This window comes from Oreochromis aureus, linkage group 13, assembly GCF_013358895.1.
Source record: "Oreochromis aureus strain Israel breed Guangdong linkage group 13, ZZ_aureus, whole genome shotgun sequence".
NCBI classification, from domain to species: Eukaryota; Metazoa; Chordata; class Actinopteri; order Cichliformes; family Cichlidae; genus Oreochromis; species Oreochromis aureus.
The window spans coordinates 28,569,951-28,592,492 of NC_052954.1; the positions used below are offsets into that span (position 1 = coordinate 28,569,951).

Sequence of the window (22,542 nt, forward strand, 5' to 3'; positions counted from 1 at the left end):
GCTTACGTTCATTTTAAATGTTCACAGTAGGAACCTGGTGCCATTAAGTCCTAGCTGTAGCTGAAGGGATGGGAATTCATTCTTCATTTGGAATGTTGTGTTACTAGGTGGAACCAGGAGAAATGGTGAGTGTCTATGCAAATGTAAACGTCCTGTATCGCCTGTGTTGCACAGCTTGGGTCCCAGAGACACACCCTGATGAAGTGGGGAAAATAGTTTTGCCAGAGGTTGGCTGGTAGGATTGGGACAGCCCAAAGAATCCAGAGGCAAGAATGTTTTTAGATAAACCTTGGTCAAATGTTAAGGAGAGAACACTTATTTCAAGTTTCCTGTCACGACACGTTGAGCACCATTTGAATTTTTAATTTTTTTCTTAATCCCGTTATTTCCCTTCATCCGATTGTTTTATTTACAAAGTTGGGGAAAAAACTGGTACCTGCAGCATCTTACTGACTTGTGGTTAGCTTAATGCTTCCAATATCAACAAACCGTTTTTGGTATTTTTTACACTTCCTCTACATGCTGGTGAAATATGTGTATAACTTCAAAATATGAGGCTGTCTGTTAAATATTTAAAGAATGTCCCAGATCCTCAACATGGTGTCTCGCATCCTGATGTGTAATACTTGTTACTTTTCTGTTTGTAGTTTTGTTTTTGCCTTGCTAAATTTATCAAATGGATTTCTGCCCATGCTGTTTCTCATTAAATTTGCGCTTGAACGCCTAATAAAGAGGTTTTCAACAACAAAGGACGGCAGTGGTTGTGTTTTGTTAATTGTTTTGATTCCTAAATATTACCATCCTTCTCTTAGATTACCGTAAATCACTTTTCAGTTCACTGTCAGACACCACTTGGATATTTAGTGGACTTATTAATTATTCAGTCACAGGTTGTGTACTCTATATGGGTTTTGTGAACAACCAAATTTACTTTGACCATCTTTCACTCACTGTCAGGTACACCTGTTCAAGTGCGTGTTAATGCAAACGTGTAATCAGCCAGTCATATGGCAGCAACTGAAGATTATTTTTCCATTTAATCAGGTGCACACTGCAATGATGACCTGCAGAAGTTCAAACCAACCACCAGACTGGAGAAGGCAGGTGATTTAAGGGACTTTGAAGGTGGTGTAGTTGTTGGTGCTGTCGTAAATGCTAATCTATTAGGATTATCCCCCACAATCATTTTGGGGGTTTACAGAGAAAAGTCTGAAAATGAGAAAATATCTAGTCAAATAATGAGTCGTTACAACTAACAAATGTAGAAGAGCATCTTTGAATGCAAAAAACATGGAACCTTGAACCAGATGGGCTACAGCAGCAAACCCCACCAGGTGCCACTCCTGCCAGCTCAGAACAGGAAACTGAGGCTACAGTTCACACGTTCTCATCAAAATCAGACAATGGAGGATTAGAAAAACATTGGCTGGTCAAATAAGTCTCACTTTCTCCTGCAAATTAAGACAGTATGGTCAGAATTTGACAAAAACAACATCCTGCCTTAAATCAGCAGTTCAGGAAATATCTGGTGGTGGTGTAATGACACACTGACTATTGTTGACTCTGGGTGTCCTTTTATGGCCACCATATACCTTTCTTTCAAGTAAAAAACAAAACAAAACAACAAAAACAAATTAAACTGGATTCTTGAACATGACAAGAAATGAAAACATCCAGTGATTTGTCAGTGTAGTCTGAACTTCATAACACTAAAACAAAATGTTATTTTTCACTTTATTCCACATCTAGAGAACTACAAATTAAAACAAAACAAAAAACAAATGATTAACACAGACAGCAGGACTGAACCATATCATTATACTAAAATAAATGTTCTGTCACAGCTGCATACATACATCAAGCTGTGTTAGCTTGTTAAAGCACATTGACCAATACTGCAGCTGTGGTGTTTCCATTGTTTTTCACTTAATGAAATCAAAGCTTACCAATCTTAATTATTTGAACCACTTTTACTTGCTATAGGGTAACTAAAGATCTGCTTGACTTTAAATTAACATATTTTGGAAAAATTTGCTTGATAAAACCTTGCTATTATCTTGTGAGTATAGTAGAAAAGAAAACCTTAAGAAATTGTCAAACTGAATGTCTGGCAAAACCAATCAATAAAAGTTTCAAGGGGAAAATAAGCCAAGACAACATCTGACGATAACATGGAAGAGAACCAATCACACAAACCTTAAATCAAGCTGCCAAATATGACAACATAACAACTACTGTTTGTGATTTTACATAAATGTAAAATAACCTTGTGCGCAATTGTGAGGGCAGCAATCACCAACTGTAGAAATACAAGAGAAACAATAGAAAAATGCTGGATTGTTAATAACAAGAACAGCTTTGTGTGACCCAGTATAACCCATCAAGATATTTGTGTATCATCATACCTCTGAGATGCCTGGAGTTTTTACTGCAGACTCCTCAATAAAAGTAAAAAAAAAATATCTTTGCACATTCAAAGGCAACACGAGTAAAGGCCCTGGACAGAATTTTGAAATTAGCTCGACCTTTGACTGCCTATCTGTGCGTGAGGGACAGTGGGATGAATGCATTCTCCTCCATCACGAAGGCCTCTACAGTGTGTTGAGCTCAATGAGTCTCCCAGCAAAGACAGCAAGAGTCCCGATGATGCACACAGCCATGAACACACAGAGCAGGATGTGATCCAAAACCATGGCAACGAACTTCCATTCCTCTGCTGCCTGCAATAAGACGGTACGGAAGAAACTTTGAACTTTGAACATTCACATGTTTGGAATTTACTGATCAGTCGCTGGGACACAAAAAGAGAGAAGCTTTTCAATTGAATCAATAACATTGCTAAAAGATGTGGAAAATCAGATTGCCTAATGTTGCCTTGTTATCTGTCAGATAAGATTTTGTGGACTACATTTACTGGCAGAAGATGAGAAAGACTCCTGTCACTCTCATTGGTGTAGAAATGATTAATCTAGAATGTAGAAGCCAGTAAGCTTAGCTTAGCTTATACATTCAAAACATTATATTAGTTTTATTAATATGAAAGCCAAAGTATAAACAACAAGTAGTAGTTTTTTTTGGAGACCTGTAGATTAGACTGAGTTTCCCCAGATGGTGTGACTTCCTGGGGCCACACTATTTGGCACATTTACTGTCATTCTAACCTTCAATTTAATTAATTAAAATTAAACCATTGTCTCTTTGGCCGTTTCATTTAGATCCAGATTCAGAGGAGAAATGTAAACAGTTTTGATTACTGTGCCTACACTTGTAGATTCTTTTAAGTTTTAGAGAAGCACAGGAATGGCTGGTGAGTTGAATGCAAGGCTCTGAACTTCTAAGAACTTTTATGGATTGATACACTATCAATAATTCATGCAGATTTTCTCTTACATTGTTAAATTCTTCATCTGATTTCATAGTCTCGGCGATGTACTTCACCCCCTCGATTGCACTACGAACATCAGGGTTTTTAACAATGGGAGACTGATAAGTGACAGCCGTCGGGGTAGGATTACCTACAGAGGAGAGAGTTTTAGGACAGACTTAAACTAAAACTGTTTAAGTCTGCATACAATAATGGTAATGATAAAAGTTGGCTTCTTATGTAAAAATGTTCAGTGGGAGTTGCAATTTAGCCTCGCCTGAGATGTCGGAGATATCCATGTCAGTAGGGAATAGCCTCTTCTGCCGAATCTCCTGACTGGGGCGCTTCATTGTTGAGAAGAACATCATGTTGGGAATGGTTTCAATGAAGACCTGAGATGAAGGGAAATAAAATTATTGATATTATGAATCTTATAAAACAACAACAACATTTCCCATTTATTACAAGTGGAGAGAGAAAAAATACCCCCATACAAACCTTACGGATCCACGCCGGCATGGTGTGCGTACTTGGTGAGCGATGATGTGTGTTGATGACGATGACAGTGATGATGATGGAGGCAATGACCATTACCATTGTGAAGAGCATGTATCTCCCTATGAGGGGAACAGCACTGGAAGTGGAGGGGATCAGCTCCACAATAACCAGCAAGAAGACAGTCAGAGACAGCAGGACAGAGATGGAGAGAGTCATCTTTTCACCTGCAGAGAAAGTGAACCACTACTAAGTTCTTTATATCTCGAAAATAATGTGAAAAAATAATCACCGACAACTGTATTCTGTTACCTATCAAGCTTGCAGAATGAACGTACCAGAGTCAGTAGGCAGGTAGAAGACCAATCCAGTGAGAAACGAGAACAACATGCAGGGAATTATGACGTTAACGATAAAATACAGAGGCAGTCGCAGCATCAGGAAATGGTAGGTAATGTCCAGGTATGGTGTGTCAGGACAGCAAGTGTAGTACACCCAGTGCTTCCATCCTCTGTAGTCCTTTAACACCCATTCACCTGACTCCATGAAGTTACTGAGGTCAGGTCGATCACTCTCCTAAAAGACAGTGGTTCACAAACATTTTAGCGTCCTTGTGTTCAGCTGTTTTGTACACAGTCTAAATTCCCAAATTAAAAAAAGCATTTACGCTCACCGGGTTAATTACGACCAGCAGGCCATCATATGTCCAGGTTCCCAATTTCATAGTACAGTTCTGTAGGTCAAATGGGAAGTGAAGGACAACAATCTCACAGTAACTCTTAAAGATGGCTGGAGGGTTCCATATTATCTTGCCAGTGTACTCTAGCAGGACTTTAGTTTCATGGATGATGGCAAAATCACCATCAGCACTGCAGATGAAGAGGACAGAGGCAAAGGAAAACCAAGCACGTGAGTGGAGCTGCAAGTCATTAAAAAACCAAAAATCCCCACCAAATATATGTATGTTTTCAACACAAAGAGAATGAAAATTACTTGTTGTATAACACAAGATCAGGTTTCCATATGTCAGATGAAGGAACTCTGATCTTTCTGATTCCTCCGTAGTCTTCAGGATTCCACCGTAAGTTAACGTCTACCCATTGCTGTAAAGTAAGTAAAAATTTTAGATCATCACTCCTAAGGTTGTATTTAGCTATGTGAGGCCGATTAGAGAATTAAACGGGATGACCAGATCCCAATAAAGTAACTGTGGGACAAATGCAGTGCTTGTGTGGGACAAAGTCGAATGCTGGGAGGAAATCAATTACATTATATTTTAATTTATTTTTTATGACTTATTTTCTTCAGTGCTTTCCATCATATTCATCAAAATCTGCAAAGCTTGTGATTTTCTGGTAACTTGTAACTTTCACTGATGTCCATAGCATTAGGCCAACCTTCAAATGGTGTGCAGTCCCACTTAAAGTTATAATGCATGGTCAGTGGCCACACAGACCTACCTGTCGGAGACGGACATTACTGGTCACAATTTGGTTAACTTCATCCTGTGAAAAGACAGAAAGACATATCTACATGACCTGTATTAAAAAGTAAAAAGCAAACAAAATGATGGTAACATCTTTTTTTTTTAAATTTCTTCCTGGCATCACCCCATATTTTAGTTATCAATCACAATAAAAATGATCCACATTTAACATCTTAAACCCCAAAGGTTATTTCTGTTCCTGCTCGAAAATGACATGCCCAAAATGGTATTGTAGACAATAAATTCCAGAAATCCACGAATCAACATATAGACATTATTTGTGCAAAGGCTGATGCTGCTGACCAAAGTTACAGATGATTTAGTGAGGACGTAGCCAGGCATTCTGCAATTTGGCACATTTTGGCTTATCTTGGCAGAATCTGTGACAGTTGAAATTTCTCATGAGTTCTACTGCAAAAATGATTTAACTTTATTGCATGCCTAAAAATGTTTAGTATTTTTTTTCTATATATATTTTGAAGGATTACCCACGCACAGGCATAATGGGACTTGTTTTTGCACTGCGAAAATAGTCTTTGGGACTTTAAATTCTGTGGAGCAGTCACTTCGGTTCCGATTTTCACGATTGACCCCTCCTTTTAATCATTTAAGCCAATAGGATCACGGATAACGTCACCACGTTCACGTCACTCCCAACGAAACACAAATTGCAAGGCAACAAACACACGCGCTGCAAACGCATGACACTTGCCATCATCCAATGAAATCTCTGTCATCGGGCTGACTTTGGCGATTTTTTTTGACAGAAAATGGCTCCGAGGCCTTGTGGGAGATGCAGTTATTCAGTTAATGTAGCTGGCAGCGATGAAAACTTGTTTTGGATGTGAGACAGCACAGGTAAGACATAATTCACTGTTGTTTTTTTTTGTTTTTTTTTAAGTGAAGCATAGTTTTGGTCTTCTTTTCCTGCTGGTTTAGTGAATTTTGGTTCAGTGTGACGAAACTTGCAGTTTTGGAATCTGCGAGATGTCGGCTTTGAGTCGAGGTGTTAATTGTCCGTGTACCTGCCATCAGGTGAATCGAACATTCGTGCTTTGTGTTTAATATGAAATATATGAACACACCTGGGTTAACACGAGGTACAAACATTTTTATGATTATTTTATTTTTGGTTTGGCATACAAAACAGTACCCTCTTTATTAACTTTTCATCTTTTTTGTCAGCACTGGTAATACGAATTTGTTGTCCACTATAAACTGCTTGGGGTAAAACTGAAATGACAAGAGGAAACGAGAAGACCTTTTCCATCTCTTAAGAGGAATAAAATGGATGAAGGGATTGTCCAAAAGACTGTCAAACCTTGTCATGTTCATGGACTTAATAAGCACGGAGAGCTACACACAATGAGAGTTGCTCTTTTTAAAAAAAATGTATACCTGTGTTGCTTCTTTGAGGCTGCTGTGCCATCCTATATGCTTGTTGTTATCCTGGTTCTTGTGTCTTAAATTCAGCCATAGCTGGACTAGTCAAGTACCTGTTTGGTGTTATGCTGGGGTGTAACCCTTAGATGGCAGCTTGTCTGGAACATGTCTGAGTTCAAGTCTTGGTCTTATCAGGGTTTCTACGCCCCCAAAACACCCTGGTTGTTTGGGTGGCTTGTCATCTTCTGGTATAAATGAGATTTGGGTATATATGTGGCAGATTAAGTAACCGCTTGTGGTGTTATATCTCTTATCATATGTGTTATTTGACATCACTTGGTTTCTTCATGTGTTATCTAGGTTTTCAGAACTGATTTGGTTTGTTCAGTACCAAGCAAAGCGATATTGCTGCATGACTTGATATGAATTATTCTAATTTTATATAATGGAAAATGTCCACTCTTTGGAGTTCCAGTTTTATACAGGGCACTACAAAAACCAAACTGGTCCTCCAAATCAGCACATGGCAAAAACTTCATTACTTATGTTTTTTTGTTTTTCTTATCCAGTTTATAACATTTGGTATAATAATTTCTTTCCAGAATAACGGTATTATCTCTGTGGCACTGACTGAGATTTAATAATGTATGGTCCTTTTTATTATTTTGCTTTCCTGTTGAATACAGTCAAAAAAGAAAAGCTTGGGATCATCATGACACATGACTTTAATGTCCTCTCTAAACACTTTATTTTTCAGTCAAACACAGTGTTCCTTTAACCTCTGTCCATTTTGTGCACTTATTTGGCAGGAGTTACATATGTTTGCATTAACTACTTTTAGGGGCCACGTTAGAAGCTGTGAAAGTTGCGGGGCAATGTAGCAATAAGCTCAATATTATTTTGATCTCTTTATAAATGTTACTGTTAAGTTTAGATCCCACAATAAGGCAATGCAAATGTAAAACAGGGATAATAAAGGCACTTACAGTTTATCATTATTGATTCAGCCTTACCCAAAACAAATGTAAAGACCTAACTCTGTGCTAATGCTATTTTGCTTGCAGTTTTATGATCTAATCTGCAGTTTTCAGTTCTTTTTTCTCCGTTCATTGAGAGAACTCTGGTCTGTTTGGGCTTGAACACGTGCACAGAAGTCAAGTTCAGTGTTTGAGGTCGTAATATGAAGGACAGCAGGCAGGTGATCATGACCGCGAGAGGATATGGATTTGCTTTGAACTTCCTCACAGAGAATGTTTGTTCACATATGAAGGCAGATCCAAAGAGAACCAATATCATCTAAGCATATTTCCTTTTCCGTGCGTAAAGTTCTTCTCTTTGAGAAAATAATAAAGACGGACCACTGCTGGATTTTTTTTAAGTGCTCTATCCATAGTGAATCAAAAGAGCAACAGTGTCTGTGATTCAGTGCCTTTGCCCAGTTTTTAGTTCTAACATCAACAACAAGTAATTTCTGGGTTCATTTCAGTCACTGTGTCTTGCAGCATTTTTCCCTGCCTGATTTAGACAGTCATCATCCATAACATTTTCCAGTTTGTCCAATTTCTGCCTGAGACTATTAAGGATGCCTATACCTCTGTGAACAAATATTTCCCTGTCACCATAGTCCTTTTCATTGAACACCTTAAAGCCAGCTCCTCCATAATCAGTTGTCCTTTTAGAGAAACTGCAATTACAGTCAAAAGGTCAAAGTCAAGAAAAAACACAGTAGCGACAGCTGTTCATATCTTTCTTCATGTAAAATGCAGACAAAGAGTTACAGACTTACCACACTTATAAGCTGTATTAACTGTAGTCCCACAGTAACCACTACAGCTTCACTGAAGTGGTTAACAGGACGAACCACTTTGTTGTAACCAGTGAACAGTCGTTTTACCAGTGTTGTCTCATCGTTTGAGCAACATTCTACATCTAGAACAAACAAAAATACAGTTTGGGCAGTCAGGATGATTGAAACCAACAGCATAAGGGCGTCAGACTTTAGTCAGACTGAGTGATCGATAAAGAAGTTGAAGACAGTCTGGGTTGTCGAATTATTCATTTAAAAAGTGTCAGAGTTATTGGAAGGAATTTTACTTACGAGGTATTGATTTTTGCACACTCACTCTTTACCACACAGCCATTACTAATTATATTTTGAGGTCACTTTGACAGCATTACATGATATGTAGAACATCTTGCCACCCTAGTATCCCTAAAAATATTTTCTCTGAAGTGACAGGGAAGGTAGTAGATTACATTTTCTGTGATTTACACTTCATTTTCCTGATGTAGGGATCAAAATGTGTATTTTTGATATTTGATTATTGTGGATTTAGTTCCTTTGGATTATTGCTTTGTCTCACATTTGTTACCATGGTGATATCAATTTCTGGTAAATGTTACAATGGGTGTGGTTTCCCCTTACTTACCTGGTCACTTCTCAAGTGGCAGACGAAGTGAGAGGGTGAGAAGGACTCAGATGTTTTCTGTTGACGGTCTCATCTGCTCCTGTTCTTATCACTTATACATCACTGGCTGATTGCAATGTAATATTTCAATGTTTCAAAAATCAGCATCCATAAAAGGCAAGTGGTTTTCAGAATGGACTTTGCTGAACGCATCACAGTAAAGAGCCCAATTTCTGAGCCCAAGTCAGGACCAAGTGCTTTGGACTACTTCTAAGCACCTTTCTCTTACATTGTGTATATTCCTCTCCATTTATATATATATCTCCTGTTTATGATTTATTCCTGCTCTCTTTCTGTTTATATTTTATTCCTGCACAGTTGGCTTGGAGCACCCATAATTTTGTTGTATGTGTACAATGACAATATAGGGCTATTCTATTCTATTGTATTCTAGTCTCTATTCTAATTTAGCCTCTCAATATGGTAGTCAAATGTATTTGTTGCTACACCTGACTTACCACAAGTAATCTGAAACGTTGAGTTCTTCTCAGAGAAAGCTAGAGTGCATATAGAAGAGAGAAGGACAGAGGCAGGGATGGACAGATGCAAACAGATCAACAGTAACAGCAACAAATGGTGGTCATTTTATACCGGTGAAAAGCCTCTGCACTGAATGTCCTATGAACACTGTAATGAAATCTGCTTCAATAAGTCTGCAAGTCCTATAAGTCCTTGGTGAACTCTTTGAGTCTTAAGGTGTTTGGGAATACCAACCCTGGCTAATCCATTTGACATTTAGTTTAGATCAGCTTGACTTCAGAACACTAAACCTGCTTTTAACCCTTCTGAATATAAAAGGAGCATTTAACACATGCTATATAAATGATGCACTTCAGTCTAGACAATATTTATTTAATAATTCTAATTGGCCAGAAGCAAAAAATAAATGACAAACCATGGAGAGCACTATAGCCTGCAGTTTATTTTGGCTTTTGTTTGAGGGGTTTTTTTGCCCATGCTTTTCCTCTCCACTAGGTCTGATGAAATTCAGCCTGGTAGTTTTTCGTCTGACAAAAAAACCAACACAGGAAACAACCATCAAGCCAATGACAGGAGTTATAATAGTTTAGCATTTTTCATTAGCTTCACATTTTTGTCCTAAATTTAGTTTGCTTTCAGTTCTGTTTGCAGAGAACTGTTAGCTCCCAATACTCATTTCTAATGGTAGTGGTAGAGTTTTAACTTTTAATATATCGTTGGCATTTGTCAATTTATAAGTACATAAATACTTCAGTCACATATAAGCTGTAATCTTAAAATATGTACCAATGCATCATTACTTTTCTTTAGTTACTTTAGTTACAGGGCTCTGAAAAAAATAGATAAATAAATAATAAAAACAAAGTAAATAAATATTTTATTTACTTGTATTTATTATAAGGACCCAACAAGCAAAATAGGCAATGTATTGGTAATCTTACTGAGTATCATATGGGTTATTTTTCATATCATCATAGTAAAAACATCATGTAATTCTGTCTTAATGTGACCAAGCAAACAGCCCTGTGAGCAGGTGACAGCTTTTGCATATTATTTTGGGAATCTGCTGGCTGGCTACATCGAACTGTGTGAGCTCGGATCTTGTTTCATTTAGCCAGCATGAGCAAATTCTCTCTCTCTCTCACACACACACACACACACACACACACACACACACACACACACACACACACACACACACACACGTGGGGCCTCAGTGAGTTGCTTTCCCAAGAGAGGAGCACTCTGTCTGGGCCACTGATTCACCCAGGCGCTCTGGTCCATGAGGAGGCTGTTAAGCTGTGATTAATACTGATCTACTTTCTTTTTGTTTGGAAAATTTAGTTTTTGAATCTTACCAATGTCATATGCGCTTAATAAGTCTTTAGTTATATTGTCTGCCTTTGTCTACACCGTCTAATAACATTTCGAGCCATTAAAAGGAACCCGATTGCCTATCTAACTTTTGAAGGAGATCTTCTTGGGCAGCTTTGGACTGCTCCCAACCCAGTTGCCAGTTTTTCAACAGTCGGGTTATGTATAGTGAATTCTTCCCACAAGATCAAACAGGAGCAGGTGTTTTATAGAAGAACAAGTGCAAGAAGACAGAATGGCACCTGCAGGGATTGATCTCAAGATAGCTGCTGCTCTGGAGGTCCAGTGGTGCCCAAGAAGATGATCTTTAAGGTGAAATCAGCCAAATTTGTAGGTACGGTCAGTAATTTTTTTTTTGAGGACATTTAAGATCTAATTGCATCCTCCAACAATTGATAATTTACATATTAAAAATAAATTACTCTAGATACGAGCTGATGAGATGAGAGCTGGCTAACTAAAGAGAACAGCTGGTTATAAGCTAACATTTATACCAGCTCATTTTGGGCTCAAGTTTCATAAAAAATCAATTTTTTCCTGCTGATAAATAGTTTGATTACATTCTCATTTTTTGAGTTTATTCCCCAAGCCTCAGATGGATGCAAAGATCCACTTTAAAGAAGTTTTTGCTAATGCCATGAACATTGCCTTTTAAAGGATACCGATAGCTCACAGCGGCAAAAATGGCAGCACTACTGACAGTTCAGCATATCCTGAACTACTCAACTCAGTATTGCTGTCATTGGTCAGAACTGAGCTTTCTAGACTCATTGACCCATATTAGAATAGTTTCGCAAGGTCTTACAAGCTCTACTAGAGTAAATACAGGAGGACACTTCCCACCCAGCATCAACAGCTGAGGTAAACAGTGGTATGACAGGTTTTCACAGATGGGGAAAAACCTTGGGGAGAATCTGGATCCAGTCCAAACAGTAGTAGAAACACAATGGCCCACCATGACCATTATGGGGTACAATCTAAATTTAATGTATTGGTCTCTCTTGGCTGACTAAAACATGTTTATCGTACAGCAGCCACTGTAGCTATGCTTAAATTGGGAGGGGTGAGAAAACAGACATTCACACATATATAGGTTGTCTTTCTTTGAAGTATTGACCAGCTAAGCCCCAAAGGGCTTTCTGAGCTTCCTGCTCAAAAATGACATGCCCAAAATGAATGGAGTATTTCTCTGCAATTACAAAGTCTGTGTAAACAATATTGGTATCAAAATAAAGCTAACGCTTGTGACATTTCATCAGAGGTGTAAAAATTGCAGCAGACGTTACTGTGTCAAAGTTACTGAGGCTGGAACACAGAAAAAATAAGTAATATTTTCCTTACATTATTCTTATTATTCTTATTATTATTATTATTATTATTATTATTATTATTATTATTATTATTATTATTATTAATTTGGTTTAGCATATAACCCTTTTAAAAATATACTTTAGTTCAGATTTTTGCCCAGAAATTCAGTAATCAACACATAAACATCATCTGGTTTCTAAAAAAGTAGATTTAGGTTTATAAAAAAGTGTGATGGATTTTACCTCCTTTGGGCTGTTGCATTAATGGCACAGCAGGCTGTAGGCTATCCTGTCTTTGTGGAACATCAGAATGAACATTTGAGGTGTAGGGAAGATCTAAGCTGGTCTTGCTCAGCAAATGTTGCTTCACGTGCTCTGCAGACACACAGAGACCCATAAGGTCAAACCAGGAGAGACACACACAGACATACAACAAAAGAAATAAATACACAAACAAACAAAATAAGGAAAAACTTAAGCAGACCATTCCCTACATTGCTTCTGCTAGTTGCCTTTTCCTTATTTAGATTTTCTCTACAGAGAAAATCTTAAATTAGCAATACGAAAAAGACGCTCATAGCTTTTCACCCCAACCGGTCGCGGTTTTTCCTTTCCATTGTCACCAAAGTGCTTTCTCATAGGGGGTCATATGATTGTTGTCTCTGTATGTATTATTGTAGAGTCTATCTTACAATATAAAGCGCCTTGAGGCAACTGTTGTTGTGGTAACCCGCTGCATAAAAATAAAACTGAATTTTAACACTCTAAAAGATGATAATGGAAAGCACAAATTCAACATTTAAAATACATAAAAATGTTAATTATTCCTACAGGGATGAGCTTTTCTTGCATAGAAGATGCAAGAAAAGCTAGATGCATAGAAAATCTAGAAAATCTCCTCATAACTGACCAGGGAAGCTGTTCAATATGGTTTTGAACTCCTCCAAATCTACGTCTGATTCCATGTCAAAGTTCTGTTCTTTGAGGAGCTGCGGGTTGTCCTTGACAAAGTTTAACATCGCCTGGATAGTATTCAGGGAGAGTCTTTCTCCTGCAGAGGAAGAGAAGAGGAGCGGGCAGTGTTATTACACGTTTTTCAGTGTTCGTTAACTCTGAGGAACACAAGGAGTTACACCAACAACAAATCAGTGAGTTATTTGGTATTTGGTATTAGGAGACACTTAATCAGTTTATCTGCAGTTTGGCTGAATTCAGTTCAGTTTTATGGTCATTTTCATGTCAAAGTATCACCAAAAAGGAAAAATTGAAAAACAGCCAGTACTTCAAACTTGAAGTTTTTATCAAACATTTCTGGATGGACACCACCAGAGCTGTGTTGAAGTTTGTGTGTTAGCTGAACTTTAAAAGCTGGAGAGTAAAAGTGTTTCAATTTGCCGTAATTATTGTTGTAAACCCTCATTAATGAGAACAATGGTCACATCTGTTTGGCTGACTCCTGACTGATGAGTTGTTAATGATGCTGCTGCCCAGTTATTTATCTCTCCTAATAAAATAATCTCCTTTCTGGAGCAGTTAGTTTGTTAAATAGTGAACTGTGTTTCTGATGAGGGTTTTGATCTAAGAGTAGTAAAGTAAAATCCACAATTTAACATTTTTGGGGAAATTGACTACTTTTTTTTCTCTGTAGAGGAGTCGGCAACCTTTACTACAAGAAAAGACATTCAGTCTGTATGTAGGCACAAAATATATTTTACTGCAACATTAAACAAAGAATCCTATTGTAAAGCATATGATTACATTTGATTATGATGTGAAATGTATAAAAAAGGGTCAGAGAAAGAATAGATGCTTCATTTAAAGTTTAGTCTCATCTGTGTTCTACAAACTCTGATGCTGTCATGTAGTTTGAAGAACTGAGACACACGTTTAATCTGAATAGAAAACCAAGCCACCTGGTACATGTGAAGGGACATAATATATTTAATGGGAGAATTTACCAAACTGACATACTAATGTCAAACTTAAAGCTTCAACACAGTCTTTTGCTGCTAGTCCGCCAGGGTAACAGCTCTCAGACACACCACCAGATTTTCAGAACGAATTGATACAGGTTTTCGGAAAAGTGAGTGTTATCTTAGAATTGAGTGTTATTCAATATTTAAACTGCTTCTCTACAGCTGAAATTTCTCTAAGGACTAGCAACCTTTGGAGAAAGTACCACTTTTAGTCTTTATTAAGTTTTTGAGAACTTAATTTAACCCCTTACTTGGAGAGGGAGTCATTTCTGAAAGTAAGCAAAAAAACAAACAAACACTTAGTTGTTGTGAACTCTGACTTGGAGGGGTACTCTACTTTAAAATAACTGCCAGCTACAGGTATATGGAGCAGTTTATTTTGTCAAATCACTGCCACTTTCCTAAAGAGTTTATGGTCTCACTTATTGAACACAATATGAGGTTTATGATCCCATTAGTGTAACCAAAAAAGGGCAATCATTTTAGCTCACTGGTTGAGCAGGTGCCCATATGCCTTATGGCTGAAATGCAGCAGCCCAGGTTTAAGGTTAACCGTCAGCTCTTTGCCCTTCCCCTGCTCTCTCCCTCTCCTTCATGTCTATTCTTCACTGCTCAACTGTTAAAAAAGGCAAAAAGCCACACAATTTATAAGTTGTAGTCATATAAGTAAGAAGGCTCTCAGATTTACAGACACCCTAAATCTAAGCATATTATGTTTGTGTGTACAATTTGAGCAATAAGTCTGAGTAGGACTTTATGTTTTGGTTCAGATTTACAACTTTTGCTCTATCCCTGGTAAGACTCAAGCACCTGATAACACATAGGGACTTTGCTTGTTTTAGGCATTATTGACATGTTGTGGTGGGCACCAACAAGGTTTTAGACTCCAGACTGAGAGAGTCTTGAGTTATAACATGAGAAAGAAAACAAAGTTGGATTCACAACACACAATACATAATGTCTGTGATGTTGCTACTGAATGTTAATACTGAAACTGGTTGCTCACATATGTGATACAAGAACATGCACAGTGCCCAGCCCAGATCTAGCTGAATGTAGATAAACATCAATAATACACAGTGATACTACAAGACACAATATTCCTGATGCACAAAGCAGAACTTGGAGAGCAGTCAGAGTTAAGATGAGTTAAGATGCCAAAGTGTGTGTGTATGAGTGTATGTATGTATGTATAATAATATAAGCCACCACCATCTACACACGCATGCACACAAAAGCGCGTTTTGGTTTCCTTTCAAAGTTTCATTTGGGATCTTTGTCGAAGATCGTATAATGAGTGTGGTGTTGTTGTCTGCAGTGTTGATATTCATTTCCTTGGCTGTCTGCCATTAGCTGTGCCTGTTGCTGTGTGCATGTCCTCTGTCTGTTGCACTGAGACCAAGCTTTGATCTGACCACATACAAAAATAGAGACAGAGGCGGGACATGGGAGCCACTTGGAGCTGTCAGTCATTGCCCACACTCTGCATTTTCACATGATGCCGCTGCAAAATGAAAATCTTTTTGTCTAATGCAGTTTCATATGGGCTCTTGAAACGTTTGAACAGAGATCACTAGTTTGAGTGACAGCACACAGAAGGTGCAGACAAATGCTTCTGGGGAAAATAATTTGTTGTTACTGTGACTGTATTTGAGCAAGGTTTTTAAGATATTCCAGTTACGCTTTAAACTTGCTCATCTGTCTGCTTTGCTTTGAATGTTTTTGCCTTCCAGATAGTGGACATTAATAGGGGCATCATGTTAAATATGGTTGAACTGGTACGTTTGTGTCTGTGATAACAGTTACACATCTCCATAACATGAGCTGTCTTTGGGATCCACTTTCTCTTCTCTTCATGTGTCCTACTGGAATGGGCCAAATTTATTGGGGTAGTTGAGTTGGGGTGTGGATGACACACCAATACTTTATTAACTTAATTATTAAAAAACTCTCTATAAGGTGATTTTCTGCAAATATTTTAACTACCTTGTAACAAATGGAAAAAAAAAGTGTAGTATGTTCAGTTTCCTCTCCAAAAATCCTTTCTCCTATGGACATACTCCAGCACTTCAACTCCGCCATCTCAGATTCAGTTAGCTGCGGACCAGCAGGACTATACGCAGCAGGTGTCTAAGATCACAGATTTTCCATTTGATATTTACTTAATTTTGGGGTGCAAGTTTGTTGTAGTCATGAAAATCTGTTTTTATTTACAATTTAGAGATTGTTAGAACTTTTTGGCAAACAAGAGCCTTTTTTTTTTTTTTTTTTTTTTTAAAGATGGTTTTTGCTCAAAGGGTTAGGGTTATATATTAAAACGTGATATGCCATTGTAGAATACAGTTTTTTTTTTTTTATCTGAATATCTAATTCTTACTATATTTAAACAGAGTTTTGATATGCTGAAATGTCGATGTAAGACCCTGATAAATGTGTTTCGAAGAACACTCATAACATCTTGAAATAAAAACCTTTTGAAATGATTTATGACACCCATTTTTATTTCATGTCTGCAGTGATGCAGATAATATCCAACTGGTGGCTTACATGCTACACCCATTCATCCTGACATACCACCTCCATCTTACATCAATATGTCATCAACGTGTTTCATGAAATCGATCAGTATGGGTCACTGAATTGAAATAGAAAAATATGTAATTCCTGGATGAAGTGATAGTGGTGGACACCAATAGTGTGGTTGAAGCACCTGTGATAGTAGATAGGTTAGTTTAGGGCAGGGGTCGGCAACCTGCGGCTCCGGAGCCGCATGCGGCTCTTTTGTCCTTATACTGCGGCTCCGGGTGGTTTGGGAAAATTAATTAGAAGTATTTAGCTGAAGTGTATTTTATTTGTGTTTAGTTCTTTTTTAACTTGTAGTTCTAAATTGGAAGATTATTGTGATATTGAAATATAAAAATAAAATTATATTTTATTATTTTTCGTTGTTCAAAATAAGCGTCACACTCGCGGAAGCCGGTATACCCGCCGAAACGCTGTGCATTTATTGAGACTTTCAACCCCAGGTAGGCCAATTATGGATCTTCGGATCCACATTATGTCAGCAGCTGTTCTCCACCGTGAACTATGTTAAAGACAAACACCGCTCATGCCTCACAGATGACAGCTTAGTCCTGCGTAAAGATGAAAGTGACTTCGTACAGCCCCGATTTGCAGACGCTGTGCGCAGAGGTTCAGGAGCAGAAGTCCCATTGTAAACACATCACGGCAAACCCGACGATGTTTGCATGAACACGCTTTTCAGCATCTCTTTATTGACCACTTTTCACACACGGTTGCTGTACGCATACAGCCGGCTGTAGCTTTTCAGCTCACAGCCCGACAACACAACAGCATAGATAGCACAGACTTTAAGGCGGCGAGGCGTGATTGCGGGTGCCGCTTAGGTGCATCCGACTCCCATGCAGCGGCACTGCAGACCACGCCCCGCCACACACATTAACCAGGTAAAATAAATATTTATGCAGAATTTTGCAGATATTTATTTTTCATTTTTTTTGTAGCATAGTGATTTTTTTCCAATTATTATTTTTTTTTAATTCAGGTCAAGGCTCCGCTACATTCCAAAAGCCCAAAGGCGATATAAGGGTGGCGGCTCACAACAGTTTTTCTTTGCTACATGGATCATTTTAGTTCAGCTTTTAAATTCATTTAAGAGACCTTCAACTGAGTGTATTTCATTTTTCTTATATTTCTTTAAGAGTTCAAAATGTGTTTTACATAAATAAAATGTAATTTTCTCTGTAGCACTTAATGGATTTCATAAGCAACACACTTTAGTTGTTCACAGAACGCATAAAGGTAAAAAAACAATATGTACAGTGTTATCTTCATTTTAGATGTCAAAAAGTATTTGCGGCTCCCAGTGTTTTCTTCTGCGTGGAAACCGGGTCCAAGTGGCTCTTTGGGTGTTAAAGGTTGCAGACCCCTGGTTTAGGGTTTTGTGATAAATTAAAAAACAAACAAACAAAATATGTACCATTTGATTGATCCTTGCAAGTAAATGAAGGCCATTTTCCATTCTTTTTCAGTGAGCTACTGTCATTGATGACACACTACCTAATTTGAAGTGGGAATGTATTGAAACAAGGTGCCAGCAGTAGCAGCAGTGCAATAGTCGTGATTTGGCAATATGTGTTTGGGACCTGTGCAATATTGTCACATAATAAACTGAAAAGTATTTTCTGACTGGGATATTGTGTCCCAGCTGCTTAAAGCCCTACTTTTCCTCCATATAACCACATCAGTAATTTCCATCTACCATTTGCTTTTCCTATTTTCTAAGTTTCTTCCATATTTTACAAAGTACAGTGCTTTGTTGGAGGTTGTTGAAATAGCTTTTTTTTAATCTAATAAATTGTCATAGCTGTTGCTCTCTCATATCTGGGCTTGTCCCCTGTTTGTACAAAGAACATAAAAACATGGCATTTCTCTAGCAACGATATTGCAATACAACACCTTTACATTGTGTAGAAATTACTATTAGTGTTATAGCGGATGATATTGCACAGCCCTATTTTCAAGAGATTGAAAGAAACTTCAGAATAAGTTAATTTTATTTATTCCAGTTGCACATACACTAGCCTAATGTTCTAATCTTGGATATATTTGTACGTATTATCTGCTAAATATTATATCCTTAGGTTTTGTTTTGTTTTTTTAAACTCTTAAGTGCTATTTTTATGTATCATCAATAAAGAGGACATGTTTGTGTTTGTTCTCTTTGACTGATTTCATGTACAGTTAATCTTATCATAGGTTCTTTGAGATAAAAGTGTATTGCTTCAAGGCAGTGGCTGAGGTAATTTGATGCTAAATAGAACTAGAGTCCTTTAAAAAAATCCTGTCACCGTTTACCAGATAAGTCAGTCACTTTATGTTGTGTCTTTCATCTTCCTTTCAAAACAGTATATGACATGAGTAAATGATGTGTGTATTATGCATTCATTTGTATGGGATGAGGTGATGAAAATGACCATACTCCATGGGAAAAATAGTAGCATAAACCTCATGAACCTTACAGGAATTTATTCAAAAATGCAGAGAATATAAAGACTGAGGTTTTTGGTATTCTGGCTCTTAAGTTGTGGTTATTTAACTGTCGAGTACTTGAAAGGTCACAGTTTTAAGTACACCAAGAAACAGTGTGTTGATTAACAACTATGTGTCACATTAAATGTCCTTGGGCAAAGGCACTAAATGCATACCTGATCAATGATAAATGCACAGTATTGAATGCATAAGGAATGTTAACAATGCTGGAGAGACTTTTTTTGTGGGTATGGGATACCTCAAGGACAAATGAAACCACAGATGATTTACAAGTAAAACAAAAGACTGAATACCATCACAGTGAAAACACCACACAGCAGCTGTAAACTCTAAAGAGATGGTCTTCACATATACATAAAAAGCACAATTACCAGTCTTTTTTTTTTTGTTTGAAGTAGCAAACCCCTATCTCTCATTGTGCCAGTTGTTTCCCTGGAGATTAAATCTTGTGATTAACAGAGTGAATTATGATGCTTTGAGATTTTTATTTGGATTTAGTTTTGTGGTTTTCATCAGTGTGATGAAGCCCTTTGATTTCAGTATAATGGATTTGCCAAAATCAGCTGTTCCTCTGTGGTTGTTTAAAATTTTATTAACGTTGCTTAGCTTGTCTTTTGTAACTTTTTATTTTTGGTCAGAAAGTGATGTCCTGCTTCCTGAGAATGGCCCAATCTCTCAACTGAGGAGAACATAATTTACAGAAGACTAAAATTTCACAGCATGGAAAGTACTTTGTAATTAACCATTTCTAATGTCTGATTTTCTAAATAATATATTTATTTTTCTTTTTAGAACCAGCACTGTTACAGCAAGCTGAAACATAACCGATAAGATTGAAATATCAACACATACTGAGGACTACTTACCAGAACATACACAGAGGATGCACGTCAGTAAGAGGTGGACCTTTGGAACATTCATATTTCCACCCGATGTTTACAGAAACAGCTTAGAAATCCACGGCATCCGTTTGGTAATGTGTTGTTAACTCGTTATCAGGTCAGAAACAAACCTAACCTGTATGCTAACTTTACAAGGCCACAGAAACATGCACTAAAGCTGTAGCAGTCACCTTAAAGCTGAAGTGAGTTGTGGGAAGGGGACCATCCAGTATGTGAGCTCATGTTTCTTATGGTCAACTCCACTTCCCCCACCCAACAACATCCCAGCCTCTCAGCACGTGTCATGCAGAAGAGACAGCTGGGAGTGTGTGTGTGTGTGTGTGTGTGTGTGTGTGTGTTTGTGCTTGTCTGTGAATTGAATATATACAAATTTTCTCTCACTGAACCCAGCGCCAATTCTGTCAATGAAACAGAGTAGCAAAGAACAGTCTGAGATAAAGAAAGCTTGGCTTAAATCAGTGAAGACAAACATGCTAACACTTTAGGAGACAGAGACAGGAAGGCCAACAGGAGGACAGCTGATAGCTGTCACTGGTGGAATGAGAAGCATGTCCACACATGCTGCTCAGCGGTAATACACACTCTAGCAGACAGACACATACTATACCCACTACACTGCTAGCTTGCATGAAGCAGTGTGCTTCAGATTGACCAGTATTAAACGTTAAAAAAAAGTTTTCCACCTTCTTAAGGTGAATTTTATTTTGTTAAAAATCACTCGGAGTAGTTTTAATGTTATGACAGAACTACTGACTTTTCTTGATTGGCAATTTATTCCTTTTTTGTAAAATGATTTTCATTACTGTCATAAAGAGCTCTGCTTTTTCCCCTTTGATTACTTCTGTCTGACTTTTTAAGTATACCTGTGAGTATGCACTTAATAAATAACATACAATTTTCAAATCACACATCAAGTTTTTTGTTACTTTGGGCTTTTCATTGTATTGATTTGCGTATTGGAAGAGCAGTCTAGACAGATTAATCGTGATTTTCAGTTTGTCCTTTTCTAGCAGGACTTGTTAAAATTCAACAAAAGGGATGATTAATTTAACAAAAAGTGGAAATTGCATATTGTTTTTTATAACTGGAGACAATATTACAAACCCCTGAACATTATTTTATTTTGTTCTTATTTTCTTTAAGTGTGTTACATTTCCCAGTAAGTGTCTATAAAATGCGAAGTAACTTAAAAAAAAAAGTATAGGAGACCAAAAATAAATTAAATTTAAAAGGCCCAACTTTAGGGAATGGTATTTTTTACAGGCTGGTATAAAATATGCTTTTGGCCACTATAGTTTCCCCCTTTACTAAAATTCAACAAGGGGTGATTTTTATATTTATTTATTTTCATTAGTTATCCAGTTGGTTACTTGGAATTGGGGGCTTGTGTACTTTGACTGACAGGTCCCCTGACACAGGCAGCTGAAGCTCATCAGTGCGTGCTAGGCCTCACTTCTGCTCACTGAGCTGGACCTCTCCATTGTGCCTGCATTCTGAAATATTCTTAATGGAACCCTTTAACACTTGCTGTATAGTATAGGCCATCAAGGAAATTTGAGCTTTAGTTTTAGTTAATGAAATTCTAGTGTTTTATCAAGCATTTAACAATAGTATGTTTGACCCACTGTACAGTTTACGAATGCAGTTAGCTGTTAGTCTCTTTTCTAAATATAGCAACTTCTGGTTACAAATCAAGCCAAAAAACAAAGCAAAACAGAAAACACAGTAGTGGCCAAAATGCTAATGTTTAGGCCTTAAAATGCAGAATCCAAAAAGCAATGGGTGACCACACGGTGGCTACATTCAGCTGCTGAAGTAAGTGCTATTTCAAAAAGGTAGAAGATAAGCTAGTTAAATAAGCTAGTGATCCAAAAAGGAAAGCAAGAAAAAAATACAATTTTAAAGTGGAGTAAACCACCACGATCATGGAGCTCAAACATTGCAAAAATAAAGGAATTCTGACACTGGGGCACTCCCCTTCTTAAACTAGCCGCTAATCATCTCCAAAGGAGGATGGCACCAAAGTCCTGGAGAGCGAGAACAAAGCATACTATTGTAACAAAAACATCTTTTAGGGCTGTGATACTGCTCATAACAGTAGTAAAAAGAATACATTTACCAAGACCAGCAACATACTGGTATCTAGGCTGTGGTCATGGTGCTGTTCATCCACTGGATGGCAGGATTTGGTTGAGAGCAGAAGCTTAGCGCATCAAACCAGAGACAAATTG

General features: G+C 37.6%; 1 protein-coding gene across 1 annotated transcript; it reads right to left on the reverse strand.

Annotated features, from left to right (window-relative positions):
- Positions 1 to 771: 771 nt before the first annotated feature.
- LOC116323556 (acetylcholine receptor subunit alpha-like) lies at positions 772 to 20,492 on the reverse strand. Its single transcript, XM_031743912.2, has 12 exons — positions 20,276 to 20,492; positions 13,271 to 13,411; positions 12,604 to 12,735; positions 8,515 to 8,657; positions 5,320 to 5,364; positions 4,853 to 4,962; positions 4,533 to 4,728; positions 4,198 to 4,435; positions 3,863 to 4,086; positions 3,642 to 3,756; positions 3,391 to 3,515; positions 772 to 2,720 (listed from the first exon to the last, which is right to left on the reverse strand). The coding sequence occupies exons 1-12, from the start codon at positions 20,328 to 20,330 to the stop codon at positions 2,592 to 2,594; spliced, it is 1,653 nt and encodes a 550-aa protein (XP_031599772.1). The 5' UTR covers positions 20,331 to 20,492; the 3' UTR covers positions 772 to 2,591.
- Between the last annotated feature and the right edge of the window lie 2,050 nt (positions 20,493 to 22,542).